General features: G+C 45.9%; 1 protein-coding gene across 1 annotated transcript in view; it reads left to right on the top strand.

The window, feature by feature from the left end:
* Nucleotides 1-17,000, top strand: part of myo15b (myosin XVB) — a 480,192-nt gene that overhangs the window by 349,292 nt on the left and 113,900 nt on the right. Inside the window, exons 46-48 of the mRNA XM_070856827.1 lie at nt 1,655-1,904; nt 2,739-2,842; nt 3,837-3,896. Coding sequence (XP_070712928.1) covers nt 1,655-1,904; nt 2,739-2,842; nt 3,837-3,896 — 414 coding nt within the window. The remainder of the gene's footprint in view (nt 1-1,654; nt 1,905-2,738; nt 2,843-3,836; nt 3,897-17,000) is intronic.

Here is a 17,000-nt window from a genome sequence, read left to right as displayed (position 1 = left end):
GACATGAACCTGGTGGCGGCCACTTATTAAAAAAAATGTTGAATTTCTTGGGCGCCCCGTTGCCGCTTCGATCTGCTTTAGAGTGCTGGGCTGTTGGCACGGCAACCCCGCTCCCCAGTGATGTTTTAATAAAGGGAAGATCCTCTCCTACACGATAGTGCTACGTGGCCCAGTGCGTAGCCCTGCGCCCCGCTCCCAACCCGTCCGCCTCACTACCGCCCTGGAAAGTAAGTGGAGCGTGTTAATTTGTGCTCTACTTCCTTTCGCGGGTGGTACCCCAAATTTTTTGAGATGGGTGCAACTTCTGCACCTGCTGCAAAATGTCCCGCCTCCCGGATGTGACCGCCCCCAAATGGGGCGCAACAGAATTTCATCCCCTAAGTCTCTTCTTTTTAAGTGTTTCTATGATGTATTTTTTTTTAGAATCATTCAAGCCGCATTTGTACCTGATTTAGCCAATCCAGAACTGGCTTAGACATTTTTTTAAAGTCACAAGTAAAATGTCCCAATCGCACTTCCATACGTGAAAATGTGTTTTGTGTTTACACTTGTGGAATTAAACTGTTTCATGGGTGCAGCACAGTGTTAAAAAATGAGATGTTGTTTTACTTGGCTTCCCGGATATCACAATATTTTCCCTCCATCATTGTGATATATTCTTTACCACATCACAAATGCACACATACAAGATGGCTCTACAGGAACTTGTCAAGTGACTTTGTCACATGATGCTTTTATTATACACATCGGCAGTTGCATTACCATAGTAGTCCACTCCTTCCACATTTGTAGGTAAAATAGTCCACTCGGGGGGCAGCTATATTACACTTCTCCCTCCTTAATGAAGAAGTAATCATAACAAAATCACCATCATATATAACGTGCATGGTTATACACAACAAAAGATATGGACATACTTTTCCATCTTTACAAGTCAAATTTAACCACTGATTTTCTGTTTCAATGGGGGTACCTTCACTCTTTAACAGAACTTTCCAAACATGGTGTCAAACTTAGACTCATTCTATGCTGAGGAGAGTTGTTCTCCAAGGGCAACTCTTGATTTACATTTGGACTCTTTACAACTTCGGCCTGACTCAGACTTAAATTCTGACTTTCTCTTGGACTTGTTTCTAGTACATCTGATGTAGGATTTGCTACTCTACTTGTAACAAGACTATCACTCATTAGAAATAATCGAATCATTCCAACTTTCAACTCCTTCCACATCTGTAGGTAAAATATGATCAATGTGAACAAACCTAACCTTTCCATGATCACACATCTTGACCAAATATGTGCGAGGACCACAAATCCTCACTACTCTTCCTGGTAACCACTCAATCCCTGGACTAGTCCAAAGCCAGGTGAGTGATCGCCGGAGTAAGCAGGGACCAGTTTGATGCAGCGTCATATCCATCAGTCGTAGATGGCGGCTGATCAGTGCCAGGCCAGAGGGGGAGCAGAGGCATTCCGTGGAAGCTGGTCACTTCTATTCAGGAAGGGGACAGCAAAGGAGTCCGACACGCCTGTCACGGACCTCGAGATTCGCCTATCTGCTGATTATGTGGTTTTGGAAGGAAAGTAAATATGAATAAAAGGTTATAAATGAAGATCAATGCTTTCTCTAATGCCTGTCTTATTTCTATTGCAGGATGTTTCTACCTCCGCCATAAACGAAACGCTGCCTGCAAAGGTTCCGCCTAAACCAGCGGCGAAACCACAGTGCCGTCCTCTGTACTCTCAGAGCTCGATCCAGGACCAACTTTCACAGATACTTGGTCCACCAGCGACTGGGCCTCCACCTCCACCTCCTCCCCCACCCCCTCCTTTTGATCCCCCTTCCCCCTCGACACCTGCCAGTGAATTTCATCTTTCCTCAGCTCCACAAAAGAGACAGGCAGGTAAGGCCAAGCACATAGCACGAGAGGGGGTAATCAAGCAGTTTATCATATCTTATCAGGGTTGTATCTTAGGAATTAATGCTCTTGGCACAGCTCTTCACTCAGCGGGATTGCGTTTTGGACATTTAGCATTGAATCCTGCTAGATGAATTGTCCATTAAAACTAATGCACAACTTTGTAAAGTTTACCCGAGTGTGTACAAAAGAGAGAATAAATTCATTTCACATTGTACCTCGTCCGCAGGAAATGCAGGACTGTCTTTGTGATTGTCCCCAGTATTCTTTTTACTGAGAGTCCTGTTCCTGGACAGTCTGAGGCTGCTGTTCTGAGCAACATCGACTGATCTGTTCCCGAAAATTTCTCATTTCCACCCAATAGCTGTGCTCAATGGGTAGCACTCTGACCCTCTGAGACAGAAGGTTATGGGTTCAAGCCACACTCCAAGACTTAAACATATAATCTAGGCTGACACTTTAGTGCAGTACTGAGGAAATGCTGCACTATCAGAGGTGATTTCTTTTAGCTGAGGCCCTATCTGTCCTCTCAGGTGGATGTAAAAGATCCCACGGTACTATTTGAAGAGCAGCACAATTTCCCTAGTGTTTTTGCCAATATTTATCCTCAACCAACATCACCAAAGCAGTTTAATTGATTATTTGCCTTATTGTTGTTTGTGGGACCTTGCTGTACACAAATTGGCTGCTGCATTTTCCTACATCAAAACAGTGACTGCATTTCAGAAGTACTTCATTGGTTATTTGGCAGTTAGGAATGTCTTAAGATCACGAAAGGTGTTATAAAATGCATGTTCTTGCTTTTCTTTATCTTGACAGTGTCGTTACAAGATGAGAATATAAAAACCCAACTGTACAGGAAGACAGCTAGTGTATACTTCTCCTACGTCAATATTCCCTGGAAGCTCTACCTACGCAAAGAGGTACGATACACAACTGTTAGTAACCTGTACTATAGGTACAGTGCACAGTGACTGTCAGTAATCCATTATACAGGTATAGATCACGCTAATTATTAGTAACCTATAATATAGTCAGTAATCAGAAAGAAGTACAGTGCACACTGACTGTCAATAATCAGTAAGAGGTACAGTACATATAGTGAGCTGTTATAGATGGTCTTACTCTGTATAGTTATAGTGCATTTCCTGTTGCTGCTTTATATTACTTGTCCTGATCAGTGTCACCTCTTTTTAGTTACCCTAACCATGTTTCTAGCTAGTGTTATGCGCCATGGTTAGTAACAGCATCTGGGGATATCCCCTTTGGACGCCGAGGATCTGGTGATGTCAAACAATGACTGTGAGATATGGAATCAGTGACAGGACTGCCTATTCTAATAGACAGAAAGTATTCAAATTTGTCCTGCATCTTACAGTAACATCCAATGTCCCATTTTGACTGAATGGTAAAGATGCGTCGAATTTTCGTTCTCTCCGGTTTCTCCCCTCTCCTCATAGGTGCTGGAATACAGCCCCATGGTTGTAGCCCACCCACCCTCACTAACTCGCCAAGCTACTCATTCTTCACATCTGAGGCTCGACCACAAGCGTCAGGGTGCTATTTGACTGTGGAGATTATCGCATCAAAGACTGACATGCTCTCTCCAAATGTACCCTTTCTAGTAGGAGTCACTCCATCATGGTAAAGAAGAGGAACTGGAGCTGTTTTTTCCCGTTCACTAACCCAGGGCACCAGTGTCAATTGTGCCACTCCTATTTCCATCCGGGCTGAGATCACCCGACTCAGCACTAACCAGGATTGAACCTGGGATCTTTCTGCCCTGTATGGCTCAGTACCACATTGGATTCTGAATCTCTGGGGAAGCCCCAGTGCTGCTGATTTCAATCATCAGAACTGGACAGATTCTGCTGCTCTGATTGTTTATATGACTAACTCTCAGCTTTTCACTTGCAGCTGTTTTACCCCAGGGAGAGGTTTAACACTGATTACATTCTCAACCTGATGTGTGAACAGGTAAGAGCAATCTAATAGGAGCATTTCACCCTGTGTGCAGATACACACTACCGATGTAAAGTTTCAGGACCAAACCCATGTCAATAACATTCACAAAAATTAAACTGAAGTATACCGTGTGGTGTGGGACGCTGAGGTACAGCTCCGTGTGGTGTAGGACACTGAGGTACAGCTCCGTGTGGTGTAGGACACTGAGGTACAGCTCCGTGTGGTGTAGGACACTGAGGTACAGCTCCGTGTGGTGTAGGACACTGAGGTACAGCTCCGTGTGGTGTAGGACACTGAGGTACAGCTCCGTGTGGTGTAGGACACTGAGGTACAGCTCCGTGTGGTGTAGGACACTGAGATACAGCTCCGTGTGGTGTAGGACACTGAGGTACAGCTCCGTATGGTGTAAGACACTGAGGTACAGCTCCGTGTGGTGTAGGACACTGAGGTACAGCTCCGTATGGTGTAAGACACTAAGGTACAGCTCCGTGTGGTGTAGGACACTGAGGTACAGCTCCGTGTGGTGTGGGACACTGAGGTACAGCTGTGTGGTGTAGGACACTGAGGTACAGTCTGTGTGGTGTGGGACACTGAGGTACAGTCTGTGTGGTGTGGGACACTGAGGTACAGTTTGTGTGGTGTAGGACACTGAGGTACAGTCTGTGTGGTGTAGGACACTGAGGTACAGGCTGTGTGGTGTAGGACACTGAGGTACAGTCTGTGTGGTGTAGGACACTGAGGTACAGTCTGTGTGGTGTAGGACACTGAGGTACAGTCTGTGTGGTGTAGGACACTGAGGTACAGTCTGTGTGGTGTAGGACACTGAGGTATAGTCTGTGTGGTGTAGGACACTGAGGTACAGGCTGTGTGGTGTAGGACACTGAGGTACAGTCTGTGTGGTGTAGGACACTGAGGTACAGTCTGTGTTGTGTGGGACACTGAGGTACAGCTCCGTGTGATGTGGGACACTGAAGTGCAGCTGTGTGGTGTGGGACACTGAGGTACAGCTCCGTGTGGAGCGGGACACTAAGGTACAGTCTGTGTGGTGTGGGAGACTAAGGTACAGCTCCATGTGGTGCAGGACACTGAGGTACAGCTCCGTGTGGTGTAGGAGACTTAAATGATTACATATGTGTAACACTGTCTGTATTCCAGTATCATGTCAATTACACTTCAAGCATTGCAGACTGATTTACCAGTAACACTATATGTATTCCAACTTCGTATTAGTACCATTAACTGTAAGACAGCCTAAATTGTCTGTATTACAAGCAATAGCCACAACACTGCCTGTAATATAGCCTTATAATACTGCCTGTATTACAACCTTATACCAATAACACTGTGCAAGTATAGATTAACATAGAAACATAGAAAATAGGTGCAGGAGCAGGCCATTCAGTCCTTCTAGCCTGCACCGCCATTCAATGAGTTCATGGCTGAACATGAAACTTCAGTACCCCCTTCCTGCTTTCTCGCCATAACCCTTGATCCCCCGAGTAGTAAGGACTTCATCTAACTCCCTTTTGAATATATTTAGTGAATTGGCCTCAACTACTTTCTGTGGTAGAGAATTCCACAGGTTCACCACTCTCTGGGTGAAGAAGTTTCTCCTCATCTCGGTCCTAAATGGCTTACCCCTTATCCTCAGACTGTGACCCCTGGTTCTGGACTTCCCCAACATTGGGAACATTCTTCCTGCATCTAACCTGTCTAAACCCGTCAGAATTTTAAACGTTTCCATGAGGTCCCCTCTCATTCTTCTGAACTCCAGTGAATACAAGCCCAGTTGATCCAGTCTTTCTTGATACGTTAGTCCCGCCATCCCGGGAATCAGTCTTGTGAATCTTCGCTGCACTCCCTCAATAGCAAGAATGTCCTTCCTCAAGTTAGGAGACCAAAACTGTACACAGTACTCCAGGTGTGTCCTCACCAAGGCCCTGTATAACTGTAGCAACACCTCTCTGCCCCTGTATTCAAATCCCCTCGCTATGAAGGCCAACATGCCATTTGCTTTCTTAACCGCCTGCTGTACCTGCATGCTAACCTTCAATGACTGATGTACCATGACATCCAGGTCTCGTTGCACCTTCCCTTTTCCTAATCTGTCACCATTCAGATAATAGTCTGTCTCTCTGTTTTTACCACCAAAGTGGATAACCTCACATTTATCCACATTATACTTCATCTGCCATGCATTTGCCCACTCACCTAACCTATCCAAGTCACTCTGCAGCCTAATAGCATCCTCCTCGCAGCTCACACTGCCACCCAACTTAGTGTTATCCGCAAATTTGGAGATACTGCATTTAATCCCCTCGTCTAAATCATTAATGTACAATGTAAACAGCTGGGGCCCCAGCACAGAACCTTGCGGCACCCCTCTAGTCACTGCCTGCCATTCTGAAAAGTACCCGTTTACTCCTACTCTTTGCTTCCTGTCTGACAACCAGTTCTCAATCCACGTCAGCACACTACCCCCAATCCCATGTGCTTTAACTTTGCACATTAATCTCTTGTGTGGGACCTTGTCGAAAGCCTTCTGAAAGTCCAAATATACCACATCAACTGGTTCTCCTTTGTCCACTTTACTGGAAACATTCTCAAAAAATTCCAGAAGATTTGTCAAGCATGATTTCCCTGACTTGGACCTATCATGTCACCATTTTCCAGATGCACTGCTATGACATCCTTAATAATTGATTCCATCATTTTACCCACTACTGAGGTCAGGCTGACCGGTCTATAATTCCCTGTTTTCTCTCTCCCTCCTTTTTTAAAAAGTGGGGTTACATTGGCTACCCTCCACTCCATAGGAACTGATCCAGAGTCAATGGAATGTTGGAAAATGACTGTCAATGCATCCGCTATTTCCAAGGCCACCTCCTTAAGTACTCTGGGATGCAGACCATCAGGCCCTGGGGATTTATCGGCCTTCAGTCCCATCAATTTCCCCAACACAATTTCCCGACTAATAAAGATTTCCCTCAGTTCCCCCTCCTTACTAGACCCTCTGACCCCTTTTATATCCGGAAGGTTGTTTGTATCCTCCTTAGTGAATACCGAACCAAAGTACTTGTTCAATTGGTCTGCCATTTCTTTGTTCCCCGTTATGACTTCCCCTGATTCTGACTGCAGGGGACCTACGTTTGTCTTTACTAACCTTTTTCTCTTTACATACCTATAGAAACTTTTGCAATCCGCCTTAATGTTCCCTGCAAGCTTCTTCTCGTACTCCATTTTCCCTGCCCTAATCAAACCCTTTGTCCTCCTCTGCTGAGTTCTAAATTTCTCCCAGTCCCCAGGTTCGCTGCTATTTCTGGCCAATTTGTATGCCACTTCCTTGGCTTTAATACTATCCCTGATTTCCCTAGATAGCCACGGTTGAGCCACCTTTCCTTTTTTATTTTTACGCCAGACAGGAATGTACAATTGTTGTAATTCATCCATGCGGTCTCTAAATGTCTGCCATTGCCCATCCACAGTCAACCCCCTAAGTATCATTCGCCAATCTATCCTAGCCAATTCATGCCTCATACCTTCAAAGTTACCCTTCTTTAAGTTCTGGACCATGGTCTCTGAATTTATGTTTCATTTTCCATCCTAATGCAGAATTCCACCATATTATGGTCACTCTTCCCCAAGGGGCCTCGCACAATGAGATTGCTAATTAATCCTCTCTCATTACACAACACCCAGTCTAAGATGGCCTCCCCCCCTAGTTGGTTCCTCAACATATTGGTCTAGAAAACCATCCCTTATGCACTCCAGGAAATCCTCCTCCACCGTATTGCTTCCAGTTTGGCTAGCCCAATCTATGTGCATATTAAAGTCACCCATTATAACTGCTGCACCTTTATTGCATGCACCCCTAATTTCCTGTTTGATGCCCTCCCCAACATCCTTATTACTGTTTGGAGGTCTGTACACAACTCCTCCTAACGTTTTTTGCCCTTTGGTGTTCTGCAGCTCTACCCATATAGATTCCACATCATCCAAGCTAATGTCTTTCCTAACTATTGCATTAATCTCCTCTTTAACCAGCAATGCTACCCCACCTCCTTTTCCTTTTATTCTATCCTTCCTGAATGTTGAATACCCCTGAATGTTGAGTTCCCAGCCCTGATCATCCTGGAGCCACGTCTCCGTAATCCCAATCACATCATATTTGTTAACATCTATTTGCACAATTAATTCATCCACCTTATTGCGGATACTCCTTGCATTAAGACACAAAGCCTTCAGGCTTGTTTTTTTAACACCCTTTGTCCTTTTAGAATTTTGCTATACAGTGGCCCGTTTTGTTCTTTGCCTTGGGTTTCTCTGCCCTCCACTTTTCCTCATCTCCTTTCTGTCTTTTGCTTTTGCCTCCTTTTTGTTTCCCTCTGTCTCCCTGCATTGGTTCCCATCCCCCTGCCATATTAGTTTAAATCCTCCCCAACAGCACTAGCAAACACTCCCCCTAGGACATTGGTTCCAGTCCTGCCCAGGTGCAGACCGTCCGGTTTGTACTGGTCCCACCTCCCCCAGAACCGGTCCCAATGCCCCAGGAATTTGAATCCCTCCCTGCTGCACCACTGCTCAAGCCACGTATTCATCTGCGCTATCCTGCGATTCCTACTCTGACTATCACGTGGCACTGGTAGCAATCCCGAGATTACTACTTTTGAGGTCCTACTTTTTAATTTAGCTCCTAGCTCCTTAAATTCGTTTCGTAGGACCTCATCCCTTTTTTACCTATGTCGTTGGTACCAATGTGCACCATGACAACTGGCTGTTCTCCCTCCCATTTCAGAATGTCCTGCACCCGCTCCGAGACATCCTTGACCCTTGCACCAGGGTGGCAACATACCATCCTGGAGTCTCGGTCGTGGCCGCAGAAACGCCTATCTATTCCCCTCACCATTGAATCCCCTATCACTATTGCTCTCCCACTCTTTTTCTTGCCCTCCTGTGCAGCAGAGCCAGCCACGGTGCCATGAACTTGGCTGCTGCTGCCCTCCCCTGATGAGTCATTCCCCTCAACAGTACTCAAAACGGTGTATCTGTTTTGCAGGGGGATGACCCCAGGGGACCCCTGCACTACCTTCCTTGCACTACTCTTCCTGCTGGTCTTCCATTCCCTATCTGGCTGTGGACCCTTTCCCTGCGGTAAGACCAACTCACTACACGTGATACTCACGTCATTCTCAGCATCGTGGATGTTCCAGAGTGAATCCACCCTCAGTTCCAATTCCGTAACGCGGACCGTCAGGAGCTTGAGGTGGATACACTTCCCGCACACGTAGTCGTCAGGGACACCGGAAGCGTCCCTGAGTTCCCACATGGTACAGGAGGAGCATAACACCCGACTGAGCTCTCCTGCCATGACTGAACCCTTAGATACACTTAAATTGGCAACAACACTGTTAAAAGTTACTGACTAATATAAAAAGAAAAAGAAAAACTACTCATCCAAAGAAGCCTCCAACCGGAATTTTCCGCCCAATATTTGTAGATACTGTTGAAACTGTTGAAATTGTAATATAGGCAGAATTACTGGTGAGAAGGCTGTCTGTATTATAGCCTTATACTAACAACACTGCTCATATCACAATCTATACCATTAACACTGCCTGTATTACAAGCTATACTAGTAATAAATGTATACTGTACTCATTTCCCTATGGGCTGGATTCTAGGCTTTTCTGTTCTCGGGGTGAAAACGGAGGTGGGGTGTGAAAGTTATCGGCCAGGAATAGTTTGCACTTTAGTAAGTTTAGGCATCTGGGCCCTGCGTTAGGGGGCGCAGCGCTAAGGGAGGCGTTGTACACTGGTAGCAATGCGGTGGAGGAGGATTTCCTGGAGTGTATTAGGGATGGTTTTCTAGACCAATATGTCGAGGAACCAACTAGAGGGCTGGCCATCCTAGACTGGATAATGTGTAATGAGAAAGGACTTATTAACAGTCTTGTTGTGCGAGGCCCCTTGGGGAAGAGTGACCATAATATGGTAGAATTCTTTATTAAGATGGAGAGTGACACAGTTAATTCAGAGACTAGGGTCCTGAACTTGGGGAAAGGTAACTTCGATGGTATGAGACGTGAATTGGCTAGAATAGACTGGCGAGTGATACTGAAAGGGTTGATGGTGGATAGGCAATGGCAAACATTGAAAGATCACATGGATGAACTTCAACAATTGTACATCCCTGTCTGGAGTAAAAATAAAACGGGGAAGGTGGCTCAACCGTGGCTAACAAGGGAAATTAAGGATAGTGTTAAATCCAAGGAAGGGGCATATAAATTGACCAGAAAAAGCAGCAAACCTGAGGACTGGGAGAATTTTGTAATACAGCAGAGGAGGACAAAGGGTTTAATTAGGAGGGGGGAAATAGAGTATGAGAGGAAGCTTGCTGGGAACATAAAAACTGACTGCAAAAGCTTCTATAGTTATGTAAAGAGAAAAAGATTAGTGAAAAAAAACATAGGTCCCTAGCCGTCAGATTCAGATGAATTTATAATGAGGAACGAAGAAATGGTGGACTAGTTAAACAAATACTTTGGTTCTGTTTTCACGAAGAAAGACACAAATAACCTTCCGGAAATACTAGGGGACCAAGGGTCTAATGAGAAGGAGGAACTGAAGGATATCCTCATAAAGCGGGAAATTGTGTTCGGGAAATTAATGGGATTGAAGCCTGATAAATCCCCGGGGCCTGATAATCTGCATCCCAGAGTACTTAAGGAAGTGGCCATAGAAAAAGTTCCTATGGACTGGAGGGTAGCTAATGTAACACCACTGTTTAAAAAAGGAGGGAGAGAGAAAACGGGTAATTATAGATCGGTTAGCCTGACATCAGTAGTGGAGAAAATGTTGGAATCAATTATTAAAGATGAAATAACAGTGCATTTGGAAAGCAGTGACCAGATCGGTCCAAGTCAGCATGGATTTATGAAAGGGAAATCATACTTGACAAATCTTCTGGAATTTTTTGAGGATGTAACTAGTAGAGTGGACAAGGGAGAACCAGTGGATGTGGTGTATTTGGACTTTCAAAAGGCTTTTGACAAGGTCCCACACAAGAGATTGGTGTGAAAAATCAAAGCACATGGTATTGGGGGTAATGTACTGACGTGGATAGAAAACTGGTTGGCAGACAGGAAGCAGAGAGTCGGGATAGAAACATAGAAAATAGGTGCAGGAGTAGGCCATTCGGCCCTTCGAGCCTGCACCGCCATTCAATGAGTTCATTGCTGAACATGCAACTTCAGTACCCTATTCCTGCTTTCTCGCCATACCCCTTGATCCCCCTAGTAGTAAGGACTACATCTCCTAGTAGTAAGGACTACATCTAACTTCTTCTTGAATATATTTAGTGAATTGGCCTCAACAACTCTCTGCGGCAGAGAATTCCACAGGGTGAAGAAGTTTCTCCTCATCTCGGTCCTAAATGGCTTACCCCTTATCCTTAGGCAGTGACCCCTGGTTCTGGACTTCCCCAACATGGGAACATTCTTCCTGCATCTACCCTGTCGAAACCCGTCAGAATTTTAAACGTTTCTATGAGATCCCCTCTCATTTGTCTGAACTCCAGTGAATACAAGCCCAGTTGATCCAGTCTTTCTTGATACGTCAGTCCCGCCATCCTGGGATCAGTCTGATGAACCTTCGCTGCACTCCCTCAATAGCAAGAACGTCCTTCCTCAAGTTAGGAGACCAAAACTGTACACAATATTCCAGGTGTGGCCTCACCAAGGCCCTGTACAACTATAGTAACACATCCCTGCCCCTGTACTCAAATCCCCTTGCTATGAAGGCCAACATGCCATTTGCTTTCTTAACCGCCTGCTGTACCTGCATGCCAACCTTCAATGACTGATGTACCATGACACCCAGGTCTCGTTGCACCTCCCCTTTTCCTAATCTGTCACCATTCAGATAATAGTCTGTCTCTCTCTTTTTACCACCAAAGTGGATAACCTCACATTTATCCACATTATACTTCATCTGCCATGCATTTGCCCACTCACATAACCTATCCAAGTCACTCTGCAGCCTCATAGCATCCTCCTCGCAGCTCACACTGCCACCCAACTTAGTGTCATCCGCAAATTTGGAGATACTGCATTTAATCCCCTCGTCTAAATCATTAATGTACAATGTAAACAGCTGGGGCCCCAGCACAGAACCTTGCGGTACCCCACTAGTCACTGCCTGCCATTCTGAAAAGTACCCATTTACTCCTACTCTTTGCTTCCTGCCTGCCAACCAGTTCTCAATCCACGTCAGCACACTACCCCCAATCCCATGTGTTTTAACTTTGCACATTAATCTCTTGTGTGGGACCTTGTCGAAGGCCTTCTGAAAGTCCAAATGCACCACATCAACTGGTTCTCCCTTGTCCACTCTACTGGAAACATCCTCAAAAAATTCCAGAAGATTTGTCAAGCATGATTTCCCTTTCATAAATCCATGCTGACTTGGACCTATCATGTCACCGCTTTCCAAATGCACTGCTATGACATCCTTAATAATTGATTCCATCATTTTATCCACGACCGATGTCAGGCTGACCGGTCTATAAATCCCTGTTTTCTCTCTCCCAACTTTTTTAAAAAGTGGGGTTACATTGGCTACCCTCCACTCCATAGGAACTGATCCAGAGTCTATGGAATGTTGGAAAATGACTGTCAATGCATCCGCTATTTCCAAGGCCACCTTCTTAAGTACTCTGGGATGCAGACCATCAGGCCCTGGGGATTTATCGGCCTTCAGTCCCATCAATTTCCCCAACACAATTTCCTGACTAATAAGGATTTCCCTCATTTCCTCCTCCTTACTAGACCCTCTGACCCCTTTTATATCCGGAAGGTTGTTTGTGTCCTCCTTAGTGAATACCGAACCAAAGTACTTGTTCAATTGGTCTGCCATTTCTTTGTTCCCAGTTATGACTTCCCCTGATTCTGACTGCAGGGAACCTACGTTTGTCTTTACTAACCTTTTTCTCTTTACATATCGATAGAAGCTTTTGCAGTCCATTTTAATGTTCCCTGCAAGCTTCCTCTCGTACTCTATTTTCCCTGCCCTAATCAAATCCTTCGTCCTCCTCTGCTGAGTTCTAAATTTCTCCCAGTCCCTGGGTTCGCTGCTATTTCTGGCCAATTTGTATGCCACTTCCTTGGCTTTAATACTATCCCTGATTTCCCTTGATAGCCACGGTTGAGCCACCTTCCCTTTTTTATTTTTATGCCAGACAGGGATGTACAATTGTTGTAGTTCATCCATGCGGTCTCTAAATGTCTGCCATTGCCCATCCACTGTCAACCCCTTAAGCATCATTCGTCAATCTATCCTAGCCAATTCACGCCTCATACCTTCTTTAAGTTCTGGACCATTGTCTCTGAATTAACTGTTTCATTCTCCATCCTAATGTAGAATTCCACCATATCATGGTCACTCTTCCCCAAGGGGCCTTGCACAATGAGATTGCTAATTAATCCTCTCTCATTACACAACACCCAGTCTAAGATGGCCTCCCCTCTAGTTGGTTCCTCGACATATTGGTCTAAAAAACCATCCCTTATGCACTCCAGGAAATCCTCCTCCACCGTATTGTTTCCAGTTTCGTTAGCCCAATCTATATGCATATTAAAGTCACCCATGATAACTGCTGCACCTTTATTGCATGCACCCCTCATTTTCAGTTTGATGCTCTCCCCAACATCACTACTACTGTTTGGAGGTCTGTACACAACTCCCACTAGCGTTTTCTGCCCCTTGATATTCCGTAGCTCCACCCATATCGATTCCACATCATCCAAGCTAATGTCTTTCCTTACAATTGCCTTAATTTCCTCTTTAACCAGCAATGCCACCCCGCCTCCTTTTCCTTTCTGTCTATCCTTCCTAAATGTTGAATACCCTTGGATGTTGAGTTCTCAGCCTTGGTCACCCTGGAGCCATGTCTCCGTGATGCCAACCACATCGTATCCGTTCACTGCTATCTGCATAGTTAATTCGTCCACCTTATTCCGAATACTCCTCGCATTGAGGCACAGAGCCTTCAGGCTTGCCTTTTTAATACACTGAGACCTTTTAGAATTTTGCTGCAAAGTGGCCCTTTTTGTTTTTTGCCTTGGGTTTCTCTGCCCTCCACTTTTACTCATCTCCTTTCTGTCTTTTGCTTCTGTCTCCAATTTGTTTCCCTCTGTCTCCCTGCTTTGGTTCCCATCCCCCTGTCATATTAGTTTAACTCCTCCACAACAGCACTGGCAAACACTCCTCCTAAGACATTGGTTCCGGTCCTGCCGAGGTGCAGACCGTCCAGTTTGTACTGGTCCCACCTCCCTCAGAACCGGTTCCAATGCCCCAGGAATTTGAATCGCTCCCTGCTGCACCACTGCGCAAGCCACGTATTCATCTGAGCTATCCTGCGATTCCTACTCTGACTAGCACATGGCACTAGTAGCAATCCAAAGATTACTACTTTTGAGGTCCTACTTTTTAATTTAGCTCCTAGCTCCTTAAATTCGTCTCGTAGGACCTCATCCCGTTTTTTACCTATATCGTTGGTACCAATGTGCACCACGACAACTGGCTGTTCACCCTCGCTTTTCAGAACGTCCTGCACCCACTCCGAGACATCCTTGACCCTTGCACCAGGGAGGCAACATACCATCCTGGAGTCTCACTTGCGGCCGCAGAATCGCCTATCTATTCCCCTTACAATTGAATCCCCTATCACTATCGCTCTCCCGCTCTTTTTCCTCCCCTCCTGTGCAGCAGAGCCAGCCACGGTGCCATGAACTTGGATAAACGAGTTCTTTTCAGAATGGCAGGCAGTGACTAGTGGGGTGCCACAGGGCTCAGTGCTGGGACCCCAACTATTTACAATATGCATTAATGATTTAGATGAAGGAATTGAGTGTAATATCTCCAAGTTTGCAGATGACACTAAACTGGGTGGCAGTGTGAGCTGTGAGGAGGACGCTAAATGGCTGCAGGGTGACTTGGACAGGTTAGGTGAGTGGGCCAATGCATGGCAGATGCAGTATAATGTGGATAAATGTGAGGTTATCCACTTTGGGGGCAAAAACACGAAGGCAGAATATTATCTGAATGGCGGCAGATTAGGAAAGGGGGAGATGCAACAAGACCTGGGTGTCATGGTTCATCAGTCATTGAAAGTTGGCATGCAGGTACAGCAGGGTGAAGAAGGCAAATGGTATGTTGGCCTTCATAGCTAGGGGATTTGAGTATAGGAGCAGGGAGGTCTTACTGCAGTTGTACAGGGCCTTGGTGAGGCCTCACCTGGAATATTGTGTTCAGTTTTGGTCTCCTAATCTGCAGAAGGACGTTCTTGCTATTGAGGGAGTGCAGCGAAGGTTCATCAGACTGATTCCCGGGATGGCGGGACTGACATATGAGGAGAGATTGGATCAAGTGGGCCTTGATACACTGGAGTTTAGAAGGATGAGAGGGGATATCATAGAAACTTATAAGATTCTGACGGGACTGGACAGGTTAGATGCGGGAAGAATGTTCCAGATGTTGGGGAAGTCCAGAACCAGGGGACACAGTCTTAGGATAAGGGGTAGGCCATTTAGGACTGAGATGAGGAGAACTTCTTCACTCAGAGAGTTGTTCACCTGTGGAATTCCCTACCGCAGAGAGTTGTTGAATCTATCCAATGAACTGGCATCAAGAGGGAGTTAGATATGGCCCTTACGGCTAAAGGGATCAAGGGGTATGGAGAGAAAGCAGTAAAGGGGTACTGAGTGTAAAGTCCTGTCCCCTTAGTACAGATTCACACGAGGCATGAAGTGAAGTCAAGGTCACTCTGGACCTGCACCTTTATTTCACAGCTCTGGAATGCTGCACTTGCCTGAGACATGTCCTTATATACCTGTCTCTTGCAAGTGCACCCCTGGTGGTAAGGTATGCTGGTGGTTACAGGTCATATCTTATTACAGTCATGTATAGCATGTTAGGATACAGTTATATATAATAATGTAAGATACATGACATCACCCTCCCCCAAGGTCTTATTGTCTTTATAGGTTCACTCTCTCAGGTGGTCTACGCTCTCACATGGAGCGTCTGAGTTGTGGTTCAGTTGTTTGCCTTGGTGTTTGTTTTTCTTTGGGTGTGGTTGCTGGTATCTCGCCTGGGCTGTTTGTTTCGATTGGTGTGATTGTTGTTGACTCGCCTGGGCTGTCTGTTGGGATTGCCCTTTCCTCAGGTTGTTCCCTCTGTCTGTCCACCAGGTGTGGTGCGAGTTCCACATTGTAGTCTGCCTCTGGTTCCGCAGTGTTGTTGGTAAATCTGCTTTTGACTTGGTCTACATGCCTCCGGCAGGTTTTGCCATTGTCCATTTGTACTACCAGTAGCCTGTTTCCTTCCTTGCCCGTTATGGTCCCTGCAAGCCATTTGGGACCCCTGCTATAGTTTAGTACAAACACTTTGTCCCCTATCTCACGCCATCTCCCTCTCGAATTTCTGTCATGGTACTCAGTCAGCTTACGGCACTTTGCCTCAATGATTTGTGTATGTCTGGGAGGATTAATGAGAGCCTTGTTTTCAAAGTCCTTTTCATCAACAGTTGCGCGGGGGGGATCTCAGTCAGTGAGTGCGGACGAGATCTGTATGCCAGCAGCAGTCGCGACAGGCGATCCTGCAGCGTGGGACCTTGGATTTTAAGCATGCCTTGTTTAATGATTTGCACTGCTCTCTCTGCCTGGCCGTTGGAGGCCGGCTTGAACGGTGCCGTCTTGACGTGATTTATGCCGTGGTCAATTATAAAGTCTTGGAATTCTGCACTGGTGAAGCACGGACCATTGTCACTGACCAATATGTCAGGGATTCCGTGCGTTGCAAACATGGTTGCGAGGCTCTCCACAGTGGTGGAGGTTGTGCTCGAGTTTAAAATGGTGCATTCGATCCACTTTGAAAATGCATCTACAACTACGAGGAACATTTTACCCATGAATGGGCCCGCATAGTCTACGTGCACCCGCGACCACGGTTTGGTAGGCCAGGGGCTCAGTGGAGCCTCCCTGGGGGCATTGCTGAGTTGGGCACAAATGGTGCATCTTCGGACGCAGAGCTCCAAGTCCGCGTCAATATCAGGTCACC

This window comes from Pristiophorus japonicus, chromosome 16 (assembly GCF_044704955.1).
Source record: "Pristiophorus japonicus isolate sPriJap1 chromosome 16, sPriJap1.hap1, whole genome shotgun sequence".
Lineage (NCBI taxonomy): Eukaryota > Metazoa > Chordata > Chondrichthyes > Pristiophoridae > Pristiophorus > Pristiophorus japonicus.
Note: the sequence above shows the minus strand (reverse complement) of the source record. Positions and strands in the feature narration are given on the sequence as shown.